Below are 18,167 nucleotides of genomic sequence, written 5' to 3'. Positions count from 1 at the left end.
TGATGGTCTCACTGTTGTGCTGTGTGGATGCAGGAATGCAGGAAATGGAGATTTTATGCTTCTGCCACAGCTACAAGAGAGACTGAAGAGGGGAAAAGATGAAAAACTACTGGGCACCATCCAAAGAACTTCCTACTTGCAGAACTATATGGCCTTTTCCTTGTGTCCCAACCCATCCATTTCCATATTTCGGTCCTGAAACGTCTTTGTTCAGGTCACAGCAGGGATAAAATACACTTTACCTCACCTTTTCTCTACCTTTTCTAGGACTGACCACACTTTTCCTTGGATCAGTAGATTCCCTGGAACCCTCAGCATTATCACATACCTAGGACTGTTCCTGTACACTTTGGGACTCCTCAGACTTGACTCATGTGTGCCCTGTTTGAGACTGCACCATGACTATCATGTGTCTCTCACTTCTGTAGTCTCTTTCTCTCAGGACTGCTGCCATCTTTCATTCTCCCTTACCAGATATTTTTGTTAGTGCTCATTGCAGGATTCTCCCCATCCCTTAGGGCTGCTGCCTTTTCCCCTTCTGTTTTCCTTCCTTATAGATCTAGCAGTCCATGTACATTTGGATTTTGGTACATCCCCTACAACTTCTATTGCCTCTGAGGGAAGGATGATGTCCAGCGACCCGGGCAGCACTCCTTCATCCTCCCTCTTCTTGGTGATTGAGCCTGTGGGGAGGGGAGGGTCTGAGGAGATGGTTGGGGTTGAAACAATACTGTCATTTTCTTGCTGCCTTTACTGCCCAGCAGTGGAACTAAAACCATGTTTTTCTGTCTCAGCCACAGAGCAACAACAAAACCAGTATAGTAAGCACTGCAAAAGAAACACCCCCAGTGCAGACGTCCATGGTATCTTCCCCAACCGCTATTTTTTTTTTCCTGTTTGGTTTAATTTTGATTCTGTCCTCTCCCCTTCTCCCCCCACCCCCCTTCCCGAGTGCTGCTTGTGCTGCTCTGTTTCAGCTTATGTTTTGGCTTCGTTCTGTCTGTGTTCCTGTGCTGCTGTGGGGCCTGATCACAGCCTCACAGGCTTTGGGTTGGGGGTGCTGAGCAGAGCTGTGGTTGGATGTGGGGATCGCAGCTTGCCTGGACTTCCCCATGTGCCATCCCTGTATAGTTCTGTGTGTCCCGTCCAACTGTTCCTGCTGGCTTTGGGGAGGTTTGGAAGAAGAGAGTGTCAAGCTCCATCCACTCTCCAACACTCAGGAAATGGAGGATGGACTTCAGGACACCACAGAAGAAAGGGCAGACTGAAGCTTTTAGGGGAATCCTTTGATGGCCTATTTGGCCTGCTCATTGGAGTTGATCCTCTGCAGCTCGCTGACTTGCTGGGCTGGCATTTTCTGTTTGGGCTGTGTGCAGGCTTCATAGGTGCCCTGTGCCAAGTACATTGAATGGCACAGCTCAGTGTGTGTGGCCTGCCTCAGTATGCTTGGAAGAACAGACAGCAGTGCAAGGGTGGCAGAGGAGGATGGGTGAGTGTACATCACTGCCCAGCACAGTCCCTGATGCCCTCACTGAGCCACCCTGCGAGAGTGACAGCGGTGGGAAGAGATGGTGCAGGATCCTGAAGTCTTTTCCTGGTAATGAAGGGATGAGTGCAGGAGCTAGTTAGCACCCATAGGCCTGGTAGCTGCTCTTTGTTGTCTGTCTCTGGAGAGTTGGATTTGGCATTTTTTGGAGGTGAGGGGGGGGAATTTGGTGTTGGTTTTATTTGTTGTAGGATGAAGGATTCTTGGGACACTTCATAATTTTCTGCTTTCTTTTCACTGGCTTTGTTCATGATGTTATTGATACTGAGAGAGCCTTTCTAAATATTAAATACTGTTATTATTGAAATTGGAGCTCATTTTAGAGACTTTTAGAAAAATATGCCTTTTTTCACAGTTCCTTATCAACTCCTCTCTGAGAGGCATTGAGGTGATCTGGCTCATCCCTTTTCTGTTATGGAAATTATGAATGTCCCTTTTTTAGGGTAACATACCCAGCAACCTTTCCAAAAACCTGGGAGACAAAGGCCCCAGCCCCAGTATTATCCTTTCTTCCCCCTCTCCCTCTTCTGAAATATTTTCCAGTGAGGACAATGCTGAGGGTTCATTACTTCATGAACAGCTGCAGAGGGTGCAGACTGGCTGCTTGGTTGCTGTCTGGTGTCTGTGCCAGCCTGATTCACTGGAAGCAAATTGGGAGTTAAAGGCAATTTCAGGGAAGCTGGGGGCTTTGTCTCCTTGTGACTGTAGCTTTTAGTGCAGCCTCTCTCTAAAGGAAACCTGTGCAGGAAGTGTGTGCGCACGCACGCAGGCACTCGTGTGCTGTTTGGAGTTTGTGGTTTGATTTTATTTTTTTTAATGTCAGACACCTTTTCTCCACTTGCTGGGGAGTGAAAAGAAATGAGAGAATGCTTTGGAACTGGAGTTTAATTATTCTTCCATCCTTTCCTAGGAGCCTCAAACAACTGTTGTCCATAATGCTACAGATGGCATAAAGGTAAGGGATGGGAGTGTTGCCAGAGAAACCTCTGCTTCTCTCTTGTTCTTGTCTTCGTGTGTCTTAATTCAGTTTCTACCTTTCCAATGCCTGATTTGTAGCATGCTCCTGAATACTGCTGGCAGTAGACTAGGAGGGTTGTGTTATATGGCTGTGGATCTCTGGAAGGGGCTGAGTAAAGACAACTGTTCAGATATTAACATCTCTTTCCTACTGTGGTGTGTAACCACCACTCTCTTTTGTATGTGGGATGAAAGAGAAGATATAGACACTTATGTACCTTTTTTTTTTTCTTCTGGAAATGGAGACTTCCTCTGGGAAAGCCTAGGAGCCCTTCTTTAGCTTCTTGTGGCTATTCTTCTTCCAAACAGAAGCAACTCTCATCTGATTTCATTTGACAGAGTTTGGTAACTTCCATACTTGTAAAAGTTCTGGGTGAACGGCTTGAACATGCAAAAGCTGAGCAGAGATACTGTTAAGTTTTGCTTAGTATTTGGCCTGCTTTCATCCAAATCTTCCTTGTATCATCCTCTCCCTGCCATCCCTGCCAATGTTTTTGCGCTTTTCCCCATCTTTCTTCACAAACAAATCAAACTATTTGCTCATGGTCCCAACTGCTGATGCCTGGTAATGCTCTGTTCTGCCATGCAGGGTTCCACAGAGAGCTGTAACACCACAACTGAAGATGAGGATCTGAAAGGTAGGTGTTTTGCCTGTAGTTTCTAATACAGTTAAGTGTAGGCAAGGGATTCTGGAGATTCGATTATTGCGTTGAACTAGCTTCCCAGATTTCTGTGTCTGACTCAGTTCATAAATTTGCCATGATGCTGTCATTCCTGTCACAGTGGGACTGTGCATTGGGGAACTGGCTGACTTGGCCTCTGTGGTATATAAATACCGTTTGCCCCAAGCTAATTTTTTGTCTCAGAGTTGGAATTCTCTTCTTGCAAATATCATAATATGTTCATCTCCGCTCCATTTCTAGGCGTGGAAAATCCCTACCAGTCCCTTGAGGTTTGAAGTCTGCTTGACTGAAACCTCTCTTACTGCTCAGTCTCCCTTTTCACCCCTTTCTGAAAATCTCTTTAGTGATATGCACACAGTACCCTTGTTATTTTTTTCTATTTGGGTCTATTTTTATTTCTAAGATGAAGATAATTCTCAGCCTGCCATCTCTCAATAGAAATGGTTTTCCATGTCCTTGACTGAGATATCAGTAGAGGGAGAGGCTGAAAAGAGATTTCACGCCTTTCAGTGACCATATCATAAGTATTCTGTACTTGTAAAACTCTTTAAATTGAGGAGCTCCAAGTTCCGTATCTGCTCATGTTGTTAGAGCAGCTGTCTTTTGCCTGACCTCCCTAATGAAGGACAAGCAGATATTTTCCTGAATGAGCAGGTTCAGGATGGATGAATGCAGTTTGCATACTGAGGCAAATGTGTTAATAGCTTGCGTTTTGAGGCAGAGATATTCTCATTCTCCCTGTAGTTCATCTGAGTTACATATCCAGGGAAAAATCAGTGCTGACCCTGTGGTGTAGCAGCAATGTCACCTCCATCAGCTGGGCTAGTTCCTGATGCTTTTCCTGTGGCTTATCACAAGCCCTGGCTCCTCTTCCGAGGAGTCACAGGGAGCAGAAACACATGCCAGTGAGTGAATTGAGCTCTGCAATACAGATTGTTTCTGATAAAACCTGGCTTCATTACAGGACTGTATTTTAGCTCCCACCTTTTTGCCAAGGAGTAATCTGTGGTTTAAGGATCTCACTTTGAGGGATGAGAACTGGATGGGTTTTGTAGGGTAGTAATGAATTTGATTTGTCTGATCTCTGCTGGATAGCCGTCCAGAACAGATATCTAACCAGAACTTTGTTTCCTGTGGCACCTTTTGCTCAGGAGAGGTCCCATGCTTGAGCAAGTTGAGTCAATGGGGTCATGTAAGTCAGGAACACAAATGCTGTGAGGAAAAGAAGGCTAGGACTGGAACAGAAGGTGGGGATAAAGGAGGGCAGCTGGTCAGGGCTAAATCCATAGAGTTGTACAGGGCTACAGATCAAAACTGTGTTTTGTGGGTTTTGGCAGAGGTTGGAAAATTTTGTTACAATTTTAATAGAAGGGAGCATTTGAATGGTGATTGGGAGGGAAGGAGTTTGCACAGTAATGGTTTGTGCTGTAGCCAGCTCTGGTAATTTTAGTGCTTCAGTTTCAAATGTAGCAGTGTTCACTAGCGTTCCTTTTTCACTCCTGACCTTCCACTTTTTCAGATAAGCAAGCACTTGAGCAAAACTAAGTAGACCAAAAGGTTTGAGAGTGTTGGAGTTCTCAGTGTTCTGCATAGCCATGACTCTGGGAAAGGGGAAATGTTTGTGCAGTTCCTCTGCCAACTTCTTATTTTAAATAGACACCAGATTACACAGATCAGTCCTGCTGTGCTGTAGGAGACGTTGTCTTTGTCCATCAGTGGCAGTTGCCTCAGGGATATGTTGTTTCCACTGTGGTGAGGCTAAAGGCAGTGTGTGTCGTTCTTCCCCCGCCCCCCTGCCCTTCTGTCATTCTAAATTGCACAATAGTTTCATGTTGTAGAGCTGTCTACTTGGCTTTGCCCTGGAGGACACTCCTGCATGTTTTGTGCCCAGCATTGTGGTTTCTTTAATGTTCTCCTATTTCCTTTCTCTTTTTTTATTTACTGAACTTGCGTGTTTTGTTTGTGTTTGTGTTTTAATTCCCTGCCATGCTAGCTCCCCCTCTCTCCACCGGGGACGGCAGCTCAGTGCTTGAAGGACGGAGGCACAGTGAGAGCAAAACACAGACTGAGTCCATGCAGTCCCAGCTTTCTCTCTGTTTCTCAGCCAGTAAGTCCAGGGGTGCAGTGCTTCACAGCATCTTTTTCCCACCCCTCCCTCCACCCTTTCCATTTCTCCTTCCCCAAGATTTTTCCTTTCCTCAACTTTCTTCCAAAACGTTGATTTTTCATTTCCAGTACTCCAGAAAAAAAAGAAATCATCTCCCTTCCTGCAAAATACCCTCCTTTGCACACTAAAATTTTCCAAATATTTCCCTCCCTTTCTGGGGAAAAACAAACAAACAACCAGAACCTCATCCTAGCTAATTTCATTTCCTCGCTTTCATCTGGGTGAGAGGTGGAGTTCTCTGCAGAGAACTTGCCTTTCAGGGTTTCCTCGAGTAAGTCACTGGTATCTCTTAGTTTTCCTTGTGGTAAATGGGGTCAGTGGTGCAGGTTTGCTTATGGAGGGGATGCATTAGGCTGAATTCAGTCTCACTTGTCAAGGACTTCTGAGGACCCCAGACGTGTATGGTGCTCAGAAGTACCAAAGGAACCAAAACCAGTTTTTATAGACTACTCCAAGGATGTTTGGAAAGGGAGGCTGTGGCTGCTGGAAGACCCCATAGCATTTCTGAATCCATCATCAGGTGCTCTGAGTGAAAATTCTTGGATAATGTTGGCTCTGAAGGGCATTTGTTCTGTCGTAAGCTTTACCTTGTGTGTCTGTCTTGCTAGCTCAGTTAGCCGGTACCGTGGTTAGCCTGCGAGTTGTGGTAATGTCTGTCTGATATCTCCTGAATTGGCTACCTCCACAGAGGAGCCCGTGGCTGAAAAACTTTGAAAATGCATATGAAAAAAAGCTAGTAGGTTGGAGAAAGTCTAGCTGGGATTCCCAGCCTTTCCCCTACACAGACGTACTGTACTAGCTGCCTGGCTATTTAAAGCAATAGTAAAAGGATCCTTAGTGTGAGTTGGGAACATCTGGAGTATTTGATTTTGTTCAGGTCAATCTGGGAAGGAAGAAGCAAGCATGCCCTCTTCTGTCTTTTCCTGGTTTCCTGCATACAGCACCAGAATCTCATATGATGCAGCAGTTGGAGCATTTCTGTTACTTATTTTTGAAGTAGCTCTAAGGATGTCAAGCTGCTGGTTTGTGAGGTGCAATGGGAAAGGTGTTTTGCCTAGACAGAATGGAAGGGAAATGATCTCTTCTGAAGCCCTTATTGCTGTGAGCTGTCCATCACTGCTCTCTTATTAACTCCTTCCTCTTGCTCATAGCAAGGCCCTGCTTGGTACACTGAGGAGTGCCAAATCACTTCTTTGCCAAGCGAGGCACTGTTCTCCCACCCCACTTCCCTGTGAGCTGAGATTTGCAGTGATTTGGATGTCCCTACTTTCTTTGTCTTTCAATCCCATCTTGTACTTGCCCTCATGCTGCTCTGTCACTATCCGATCAGCATTTTAGGTCGCCCTCAAACTACCTCCCGGCAGCATTAGTGCAATTCCTGCTGTGCTTTTTGCATCAGTGCCCAGGTGGCCCCAAGCAGTGTCTGGCCCAGGTGATGTGACAGAGGCAGGAGAGCAGGTAGAAGTTGTTGGGATGTGGATGTGTCTGTGTGCCGATTGGGGCTGGGGCTGTGTGTGTCTATACTTCTTTGTTGGTTTTTATTTTGCTTTCTAATTTTTTGTTTGTTTATTATTTTAACGCTTACATTTGTTTTGCAGCTACACAGTCTTGTGAAGAGAAGCTTCATGCCTGGGACAGCCCAGGGCAGACATTGGAGTTAGAGCGTGCTCGGTCGGAGCCTTTGTTAACTCCAGTAGTTCCCTTTGTACTTAACCGAGCACCGTGTAAGTTAGCAGCTGGGTAGCAGTAGTGGAGTAGTGCGAGTGATGCTAGTTACCCTAGATGTACAGCTACCCCCTCTCTCCTCCCCGCCTCCGTGCCCCTCACCGGCGCTGTCGGAGCGGCTGGAGCGGGTGCAGGGAGCGGCGGCGGCCGCCGGGGGGCGCGGCGGGCAGGCCGGGGAGCGGGGCCGGCCCGGGCACGGCGTTCGAGGGGATCCCGCTCAGCGCGCCCTGTGCCCGCGGCGCTGCCCGCCGGAGGCACGGCTGGCGCTGCGCTGGCCGCGGCTGTGGCGGGGCTGCCCCCGGGCTCGCTGACGGGAGGGCAGCGCAGCCGAGAGTCGCGCTCGGTGCCCGTGCTGTGAGTGTCGCCGCCTTTGTGCCTCTGCCGTGCGAAGGAGGAGGCCCCGCGGATTCATAGGGAGCGGCAGGCGTGAATGCTGTCCCCCTGACATCCCGGGGCTCTCTATCCTGAGGAAAAAGTGGTCACCTCCTTCGTGCCGGTTCTAGCTCGGGACATGGAGTGAAAGCCGGGAGACGAGCACAGTCTGATGGAATGGACTTGTGTTGAAGGACAGGGCTGATGCCGTGCAAATCTCTTTGAGATGAGTCAGCACACATTGGCTGTGGTCTGCAGATTTCCCTCACTCATCCCACATGGAGCCTTTCCCATGGACTCCATCTTCCGGACATCATTGGTGGTGCATGGGAGGGAGGTCCAACGAGTAGCTCTACGTCGTGTGAAAGCAATCCCAGACAATTTGTCACAATAGACATAGCCCACTGTGTCGTTTTGACCCATTCCCTGTATATATCTTTGGATATGTGGACGTGTATACAGCATGTGTGGCAAAACCCTTACTGTTACGAGCCAGATGTCCCCTATCCAAGGGGTTTCTGTGGCTGGTGAGGTAGTATAATTCTCTTAATGATTTCCAGAGTAGGTGCAGACATCTTTCATAGCCAGTGATATTATCATCTTGTTGCTCTTCCAACTGCGCTTATCAATGATGAGATGAGATGCACATGTGGATCAAAGTTTGGGGGGGGGGAGGCGTGCAGTTCAGACTAGCATCTTATGGATGAGAGTGGAATTCAGCTTCACTGACTTGAATGTCTGAAGATAGTAGATTGGATTTAAACACTGTCCCCTAATGATAGGCATCTAAGATGCCTAGGTGAGACTTCCAGAAGTACCAATTTCTTTCAGGGCCTAAAGGAGGAACAGTCAGGTGACTGGTTGCATTTCAGACACCTACATTTTAGATGCTGAAGGGCACATAAATGGCACTTCCAGTGGTAGGAATTGTATATTATCTCTTAATATTGAAGATAATGCCAGGGCACCTCCTAAACGCTAGCTCCCTTAAATGCACCTAAATGTGCAGGATAGTATATCTGCAGGTGTGGGGAAGGCTGAGGAGGTGTGAGGTTGTGCATATAGGCTCAGGCCTAGGTACCATAGGTATGGTGCACATACAGTTTTAGAACTAGAACTGTGTTATTTAGAGACCTGATTTAAACTTGGAAAATGTTAAGAATTCTTGAGATCAGCATGGATGATGGAACACCACAGAGGTGATGGGGTCTGTGTAATCTGCTGTGGAGAACCAAGAGAAGAGAGTGCAGAGATACTGGCCAGATAGAAGCCAAATAACAGTAGAGAGTTAACCCTTGTCTCCATTTGTCTTGAAGTTCAGTGGGCTGGGCTGGGTTAATGGCAGTGCTGTCAGAGTGCTGAAAAGAATTGTGCTGTAGGGATTGGCAGAAGCTAACAGCCTGAAGAATGGAGTGGTCACTAGTATATAGCTAGGACCTCTTCATGGAACCCATCCATCTTGCTGCAGTTGTCTTTCTAGCTTGCAGAAGTCATTCCTACGTGTCCCAGTTGCTTGTTTGCAGCATTCATAATAGCTGAGGTATTGGCAAGTTGTTGGGAGACTTTTTCCAATTGGCTTTATCTGTGTGGTGGCCATTTGTATATGACCACTGGTGAAGGTTTTCCACATCTTAAGCTACCAGACAAGTGCTTCACATGTTCACTGACATTCATTGGTCAGACTCCCCAGAAGCACATCAGGATGTCTTTCAGGAGACACCTCTGGTGCCTTAGACCTTTCTAGAAGAAAAAAATTGAATACGGCCCCTTTATTTCCTTTCTCCCTGCATTACGGGATCACCATTTCCCTTTCATGCCACTGCCCCCCTACTCTCATGTGGATGGCTGTCATTCCTGCATATCTCCAGAATGCAGGGAGCAGCATCCTATGAGATCTAGATTAATGGTGCTCTACAAACTGCTTGTAGGATGCACCCAGTAGCCCCACATTTCCACTGAAGTCTTAAGCACAGTTAAATTGCTCTTTCTTCTTGTTCACAGTGCGTAAGCAAGAGATCATTAAGATAACAGAGCAGCTGATAGAGGCCATCAACAATGGAGATTTTGAGGCTTATACGTAAGTACAGATGACTTCTGACAGGTTGTTTATCAGTTTGTGTGCAAGTGATGCTCTGGCTCCTGAGTGTGAAGAGTTGTCATGGAGTGAGGGATGGTAAAAAGTTTTATCCTTTTTAGCCTCCATCAATTAGGACTAGGGGTTATAGTAGAGCTCTAAATGAATATCAAGTAGAAGTCAGGTATCAAACAGCAACAGAAGCGATAAAAGGAAAATGTCCTGGGTTTGTAGGAAAAGTAGGGGGAAGAGCAGTGGAATGAGCAGAAAGAGAATAAAAGCAAAGCCAGAAACCTAGAGGCTTGTTTTATATGAAATGCCAACTAGTTGGCTCCACGTTGTTGCAATAGGACTGAGTCCTTCAGGAGCTTACTCCTTGGAGTAGGGAGATGTAGTTCGGTGGACACAGGGTGTGAGTCAAATGACATACCAGCACTTCACTGTGCAAATAGCGCTTGGGCTCAAATGCAAACTGTAAGCCTGTGGTGCTTTTCTTTGCAGAAAAATCTGTGATCCGGGCTTGACCTCATTTGAACCTGAAGCACTGGGGAACCTGGTTGAAGGAATGGATTTCCATAAGTTTTACTTTGAAAACTGTGAGTGGGTAAATTTGGTAACACCAACAGCTTTCTCTCTACTCTTACTTTATGCCACATTTTGGGGGGAAAATTGCCCTTGCTTTTGCTGGCTATCAGAATCAGCAAGAATTTGATTGTCCTTGGGTTATAATGCATTCATAAAGGCCAGCAGCCTTCCCCTCAAAAAGCCTGTTCAGCAACAATTTCAATTCTAACACCCACACCCCTTCACTCTAGGCATACAATTTGCCAGGTGCAAATATTTTGCTAGCATGGACTGCAAGAGCTTTAAAAGTTTGAGGCACTGGACTTCTTACTGATATGAAAATGGAAAAATAATCAGATTTTGATGGAATCAACATGTCTGTTTGAGGTAGACATACTGAATGGTCAGGCATAAGGATGCCTTAATTTTGACTTTTCCCTGAATGATTTCAGATCTCTAACACCTAATGAACTCATTACATGGATACAAGAGTCACCTAGTCAGTCTGGGACAGGAGAGTTGGGAGAAACACTATAATTTATAACAGTGGATTTGCCTCTCTTCCTGGATGTCTCTACAGGATGAGATAACTGAAATTTAAATCCTGAGCTGTTCAGTTATTTTGGGGGTTAGATCAAGGTCCTCAGCATGGGCAGTTTCTAATGCTCTAGTATGCAGAGAGTTTGTCTCTCTCAACAGCCTGCTGTTTTTAACACTTCTCTGAGGCTTGTTCATACTTAATGCTGGCCTAGGTTAAAGATGCCCTGATTATTTACTCCTTTGCACCAATATTCTGTAAGTAAAAGATCTTTTCCTGTAACTGAAGACATGGCAGCACTGATGTTGACAAAATGGCAAGTATGCTTTGCAGAGGGAGCAAAGGGGCCAAGGGGATTCTAGGCAATATGTGTGCAGTTCCTAAGGAGAACAACAGGTGATAGGGGAACAAATTGCTTGGACTTTGCCTGAAGCTATTTTTATTGTATCCCAGAATCCAGTGGAAGGTGAGTAGAATACAAAAGAGGTTGGAGAATGTGGGAGGCTGTTCCTTCTTAGCAGTAAAATGAATCTGATGGTTTTGCATGTTCCGCTAGTACTGTCGAAGAACAGCAAGCCAATACACACGACCATCCTGAACCCCCACGTCCACGTGATCGGCGAGGACGCTGCCTGCATCGCGTACATCCGCCTGACGCAGTACATCGACGGCCAGGGCCGGCCCCGCACCACACAGTCTGAAGAGACCCGTGTCTGGCACCGCCGAGACGGCAAGTGGCTCAATGTCCACTACCACTGCTCTGGAGCTCCTGCAGCACCTCTCCAGTGAGGATCAGATATGGGTATGGACTGCCAGGGAAGGTGTATGTCATACACAGGGCTAAGGCTGCTGTGTGAGGGAATTCGGCGTTCGAGGCTGTTTAGCTGGCTGTGAGAGAACCGGATTTAGTTGACTGTAGGCTGAAAACTTCTGCTTGTAGTTGGTGTTCCTTTAAGTCCTGTCCTCTGAACTCAGTAGAATTATCTTCCGCTCCTGGCAAATGGGAGTCATGTGCCAGACAGTGGTTCCTGAGTGTAGGTACCCTTGTAGCACCAGAGCTTCCAGGTACTCGGGTCTGCCTGAGGACAGACTGCTAATCCAGAGCAGAGGGGAAGAGTATCTCGTGCTGTGCACGGGTTTGCTGTTTCACAGCTGTCTACCTTTACATGCTGGGGGTGATTTCAGAGAACTTTTTTGATGAGCATGTCATATTCTAGAGAGGATATTGTAGAATCCATAGAGAACAATTTCTATGCTATAAGGAGTAAAGATTTATTTATATAAATTTTACTATTGATGTTCTGATAAGCAAAAGCTATTTAATGTACCATGTTGAGAAAACTCAGAAGGGAAAAAACATCCAAACAAATAATAATATTAGAGGATTTAAAATATCCCCCTATTAACTTGCCCCAATTCAGCATGGAAAGAAACTTTGATTTAAAAATTTGTCATGAAGAAATTATTGTTGCTTGGTCCTGAAGGACATCAGATCCATTTACTTCTGCAGCATTTAGGCATTCTAGTTTATTGCCTTACTGGTTTCTTTTAGTTAGATGTACAAAATCTTTCTGCCTCTTTTTGTTTTATGCTGAAGTATATGTCACATTCATTTTAAAGACTTAAGTTTCCTAATCTTAGGACCTTTTTACTAAAGGTTTTCTATTTAAGGGCAAACACAAGAAACATCTACAACTGGGAGGCAAGCTTTTTTTAATGTGGTCATGTGGGGATGAACCACTCAAGTATAGTTGCTACTTGAGTCCTAGTTCTGTGAACTACTTGGAACTAAGCCAAGAACAGTTTTTATTCCTATGTGTTGTGAGGTATTCAGCCCTACTGAAGGCAATAGAAAGGAATGTGAACTATCACAAGCAAACTGCAGAGGTCACAGATGGAATTTGAAAAGCAAAAGCCAGTTGGGGGCACCAGAAGCAGAGAAGCTTTAAAGAGAGCTGGACAATCAGCCGAATTTCCAGAGAGTAAGGCAGTGAGAAGGATAAAACCTTTGCAGCAAAACAAAAAAACTTGCATTAGATTTCATCAAAGAAATGTTGATGGAGACTTATGCCCTGGATTTAGTCCAAAAAAAGATGCAGAAGAAATTATTAAATTAAAGATCCAGTATGGCCCAGTGGCTATGCCTAGGAGTCCTGAGCAAGTTTAGGAATGGAAAGTCTTAGCTGCTACAGAAGAGGTATGTTTCTTGGCTGCTGAAATGCTGAAACCCTCCAAAAGTATGTGCTGGAGGGTTTCTGAAAACTGCAGAGTAGAAGCTCTTTCCAAACCACAAAATGTTGGTTAAAACAATATTTAAAAAACCTGTAAACTAAATAGAAGCTAAAGTATTTGCATGCATTTCTGAGTTCTGAAGGAGCTGTACCCACATGCAATTACGAATGGGGTCAGTGTGGGCAGCCCCCATCTGAATCATTTTGGAGCAGTGTTGGCCCATGTGCAGTGAAAACTAGAGATGAAGAATGAATGAGGTGAATAAGAATGCTTAAGTACAAATCAGTGGTTTGTTCTCACCTGGAAGGCAGAGTTTAGTTTTGGGTAAGTCATCTCAAAAGGAAACTGCAACCATAAAAGAAGTTTGATGTCAATCAGAGGACTTCTGCATAAGGAGAAAGTAGGAACCGAGATGGGAGAAGACTAATAAGAGAGATTCTAGAAAGATTTGCAAAAGAAATGGTAGAAAGAAGGTTTTGGCTATACTTTCATGACAGGACAATGTTAAACAAGCATGAAAAAAACCCAGACTTAAAACTGATCAAAATAAATCCAGTGATTTGGCTTATGAACCTTAGCTAGGAGGAGCCTTTGCTAAAAGCAGTCACTAGGGCTGCAACTTCACAAAACTACAGAAAAATTCATACATTTGTTTAAATATTAAGAACATTCAGAGACAAAATTACTGAAGACTTAGAAAAATAGAATTTTTCTAAACCCTTAGAAAAATGGAATTATCTTTCAGTTCAGGGTAAAAGTAAATGGGAAGTGAGGCAGAAACTGTTCCTTAGGACCAGAGCCTTTGAGCACCCCTTAGGAAACTTCTTCAACTTCTAGGTCGTCGCTGTTAGATAGTGGGCCCAGGTCTGCTCCAATGAAGCACATAATTCATTTTAGCAAGTAGTTAATTTTCATTGGCACACTCAGCCACCTGGAAGGGAAAGTGTGTGCCTCTTCAGAGCTCTCCTCGCGAGCCTCAATCTGCGTTATGTTAGGAAGGGTTTCTACCTACACCAAATAATTAGCCTGTAGAAAACTTGGGGTTTTTTAATTGTATACAGCTAATGTTTGGCTTTATTTCCTTCCATCTTCCATCCTGTTCTCCCCTCTCCTTTCTGGGTGGACACTACCTCTTCCTGACTGCAGCAACTTGTGGAGATACTCAGCTGGAGGGCAATATCTTCTTAGCAAGCAGCTCTGGAGTGCCTGAGTGACAGCAACGGTCATGTCTGTTTTGACGTTAAAAAAATAAATACAAATTACAAACAGGCAGCAGCCAAATGCACGAAACCCTGCATGCATCTGATGCTCCGGGCGCTGCCTTTCTGTTGTTTTCCATGGATCCATCGTGTCTGTTTCTGCTGTACGAAGGTGTTTTTAAATCTAAAAAAAAAAAAAGACATGTTGTTTGTATAAAATAATAAAAACCAGGAATAATGCTAAATAAATGACAGATTATCCAACATGCCCCTTCCCCCAGGGCTAAGAAAATGGCAGCAACCGGAACATCTTTCAGAAATGAAGTGAGGGGGAAAGCAAAAGTGAAGGAGAGAGGAAGAGAGAGGGAGAGCAAAAAAGGAGGCAGCTTGAGCAGCGGATGGCTGAACTGTGCTCCGCAAACCACGGTGGAAGTTAACACCGCGTTCGGGCTGTGCTGCAACTTCAGCCGGTGAGAGGTGGCGAGGAGACCCCAGAGGAGCCAGTGTGAAGACTGGGGTTCAAGAGAGAGGAGGCACTTCTCTTCCTGTTGCCTGGCAGTCTGACTTCAGCCTGTTTCTTAGATTTCTGCGCAGCAAGAACGCTATGGAAAGCTGGTTGCTCGGCTGCTGGATCCCAAAACAGACTTTTTTTTTTCCTTTTTTTTTTTCTTTTTTTTTCTTTTTTTTTTTTAAGAAATAAAACAAAATGGGATGTTGATTTAAAACTAAAGATGGAAGTAGGGATTAAAAAATGGGTTTAAGTGAATATAACTTGAATAGAAGTTCGCTCCTTAGTGATCCTGGTTTTAAAAACAGCCAAACATGGAGTTTTGAAGCCAGCTTATTTAATTTAACAAAACAAAACAAAAAAGCATTGCATTAAGAGCAGAGATTTTAGAGGAAGAGGGTGCACGTATGGGATTTTCTATTATTTTTTTTCCTTTCTAGTAGCGTAGTTGGGATCCACAGTGCTGCAGAACACGTGTTCCTTAGGAAGCAGACAAAAAACTTAGTGTTATGTTCTTCATGAAAACTTGCACATACACTCCTATATGAGGCATAAATAGCGTGTGTTTTTTATACTGAAATATATGCACCCATAGAATTGAAGGGGTTACCTGGCCTCCTGTTTGATTTGTTTGGTCTCCGAGTAAAATAGCAGTGGGAGCCAGTGGCCCCAGCCAGGTGCTTCTCCCCACCACTAACCCATCTGATGTTTGTAAGTGTCATGTTTCCTAGTGTTTATTTGGGTAATTTTTCTATTTTTTACAGTGATGTTGTAACACAGAAAACTATCAGATCAGAACCTCAAAAGCTGTAGCTGAAGGACTCTTGGCCACCTCCCTGTGTTACCTCTGGGTGTTAGAGAATACCTCATGAAACAGAGGGGAAAGGGAGTGAGCACATGTGATCTGATGTTTGTCCTTTGGGCCAATTCATCTTCCTTTCTTTTCTTTGCTGCAAGAGGATTTCAATTCCTTTATTCATCGGGTGGGGAATGTGTAAGTGTTTTGTTGACCTTACCAAGGAGGGAGCCTAGCCCCAGGAGGAAAATGGCCTTTCTGGCAGACCTGATGGGATTTGTCTTGACCAAGGGAAGGCATCACTTGCAGAAGCTGGGATGAGCTTTTACCTGCATTTGTCTACCCCTAATCAGGTTTTTGGATCTTCAGAGAGAGTTAAAATGATTGCCTTGACAGCATCGGCAACCTTTTTGCAGACTACAGAAAAGAAGACAATTTGGAATTTTAATCCTTATTCGACAAAATGCAGAAAATAAAAGCTGTTGCACAAAGCGGAGCTGTCAATTTGCAACAGATAGCACTCTGCTCTCTTTGTTAGAGAGGTGCTATCCCATACCAGGATTAGATGAGCCAACCCCTGATGAAGGAAAAGACCGTCCAGACCTTTCCAGGTTTGTTTAAGCAAACACCCTTTTATTCCTCCCTCCACTATCCCAGGGAGGAGTGCGGGGATTGAACTCATGGGGGGCAAACACTAAATTTTATTATTTCAAAACATTCTTAAAACAGCACTAAGCCAGTGAGTGAAGTGGAAAAGTGAAAAGCCTTGATATTTTAATCAGACTTTTTTTAAGCCACAGAGAGCAAACAGATAACAATTATGCCATTTAAAAAAGATAAATACAAAACATTATGCATGCCTTCTTTTGGTCTGATCTTCCTTGTCTCTACCTGATGATTATTAATAATTAAAAAAAAGAGAACCCTCTGTATTAAGTATATGCATCTTTCAGAGACAATTTCAAAAGAACAGAAATGTTCGTTTTTTGTTTTTGCACAGTCTTGGAGACAAATTCTTTTGGATTTTTTTCGTTTGTTTTGTTTCCTTTTAAGTTAATGAGAACCTTAGCTTGGTATGGCCATTATCAAACACAGCTGTACACCTTTAGCATTCTTAATGTTCTCTTATGGGGCTAATGTAAGCATCTATATAATATATATTATAAATATCACATTTTAAACAGGAAATGGAAGGCATTTGATGCAGAATTTTTGCATGATATAGAAATAATTAAAGTTAGCTAGTGTTTGTTTGTTTGGTCTGAATGTTGGTAGAACCTTCATAGCTTTGTTACAATGAAACCTTGAACTGAAGATATTTAATAAAATAACATTTAAACAGTGTAAAGTTTGGAGTGTCACATTATTCTCTTAAACCATGTAACAATGGTGCTTCTGGGATAAGAATCAATTTACAGAACTTTCTGTGTGTGTGTGTATGTGTGTGTGAGTTAACTGTGTGATTTAAAAACGTAATTTTAAAAAAGGAGAAAAAGTTAAGTGGTACCATACCTAAAAGGAGGGGGAAAATGGTAGCATTAAAAACAAAGGGACAACAGACCCTGTTAAAATGAACTTAATGGCGTGTCCCTGACAGACCAGGCATAATAGGGAAATGTTGCTTTTGTTCCTAATAGCCTGATCCTTGGCAAATCTATGCTGTTACTTCCTTATTTGTTTTTCTCAGCAATATTTCAGACTCCTTGTGGGAGAAGCCCTCTTGCCGTTAGGTTTGCCTGACGTAAACCTGCTGATCTCAAGTTGGGTGGCTTATTTATTTCTAACCTGTGTCCTGACTGGGATGCTTCTGCAGAGGCACAGATCAGCCACTCAACTGTACAAATTTGTCAGGTCTAGCAGCATAAGCATCATTTCCCAACAGGTTAAAAGTTAGTTGGCTTTAGCCTGTTTTTGTTTTTATACTGCCTCTTGTTATTAGCATTTTTTTTATGCCCTGCTGGGTAGGCTTTGTTCCACTCGGGCTTTTGCTGCTTTGCCATTTTTCTTTTATTTCCCCACCTATCAAAGCTCACACTGCCCTCTAAAGGGTAGCTGACTGAGTGGGGAGCCTGCTGCAGGTGCTACCCTTGCCCTCTGCTGAGCCGCTGCCAGGCTGTCGGCAGGGACAGAGATGCTCAGGTGCTTCTCTGCATCTCCTGCTACCGCTGGCCTTGTGTCTGGCACGGTGATTGCTGGGGTTGCACTGGGGCACACGTCTTGTTTTGGTACCGGCTGCAGCGAAGGCTGAGGGGCTCCAGCCAGCACTTGAGTCCCCCGTTTGGCAGGCCTGGCTGGCCTCCACTCCCCTGAGCTTTTCCCAGGTGCGTCTGGGAAGCACTGCAGGTGGGAGGAGGTGGCTTTGCCTTATCACAGAAAGCAACTTCGGTATACTTAATCCCCTTTAACTGCAGCAATTACCTAGTAAATAGGTGTCAGTTGCTGCTGCTTAAGGAGATGATTACTTCTGCCGCCTGATGAAACAGGAGGAAAATTGTCCTTAGTGTTTAAAGGGAGAAGGTAAGAGTTTTACAGCCCGTTTCACTGGGACAGAAGACAATCTGTTCGTGCCCAGAAGAGATAGCTCCTGCTATTACAGCAACAAAGAGAGGTTCTGCTATCGTTTCCGACATGCAAGGCAGCATCATTCATCAGGTAAGGTCTCTCCTGAAGCAGTTAATCCTATCTAATGATCTTTGAAGAAACGTTGCAGTATGATCTAATAAGCACTAGGAAGGTACTCATAAAA

General features: G+C 44.5%; 1 protein-coding gene across 26 annotated transcripts in view; it reads left to right on the top strand.

Annotated features, from left to right (window-relative positions):
• CAMK2G (calcium/calmodulin dependent protein kinase II gamma) overlaps positions 1 to 16,769 on the top strand; it is a 118,455-nt gene extending 101,686 nt beyond the window's left edge. For 2 of the 26 annotated variants that reach the window (XM_039379204.1, XM_039379203.1), the window contains 9 exons: positions 795 to 863; positions 2,457 to 2,501; positions 3,153 to 3,201; positions 5,240 to 5,353; positions 7,012 to 7,137; positions 9,512 to 9,587; positions 10,086 to 10,180; positions 11,243 to 11,471; positions 14,065 to 16,769. In XM_039379204.1, the coding sequence (XP_039235138.1) occupies positions 795 to 863; positions 2,457 to 2,501; positions 3,153 to 3,201; positions 5,240 to 5,353; positions 7,012 to 7,137; positions 9,512 to 9,587; positions 10,086 to 10,180; positions 11,243 to 11,471; positions 14,065 to 14,128 (867 nt within the window). In that variant the 3' untranslated portion in view covers positions 14,129 to 16,769. Of the gene's footprint in view, positions 1 to 794; positions 864 to 2,456; positions 2,502 to 3,152; positions 3,202 to 5,239; positions 5,354 to 7,011; positions 7,138 to 9,511; positions 9,588 to 10,085; positions 10,181 to 11,242; positions 11,489 to 14,064 lie in introns of all 26 variants that reach the window. The other 24 variants (XM_039379206.1, XM_027739895.2, XM_039379207.1 and 21 more) reach the window with 14 other exon arrangements.
• The last annotated feature ends 1,398 nt before the right edge of the window (positions 16,770 to 18,167 follow it).

Source organism: Pipra filicauda, unplaced genomic scaffold (genome assembly GCF_003945595.2).
Source record: "Pipra filicauda isolate LSUMZ 115617 unplaced genomic scaffold, ASM394559v2 scaffold15_size4787011_pilon, whole genome shotgun sequence".
Taxonomy (NCBI): Eukaryota; Metazoa; Chordata; class Aves; order Passeriformes; family Pipridae; genus Pipra; species Pipra filicauda.
This window is presented reverse-complemented; position numbering and strand designations above follow the sequence as displayed.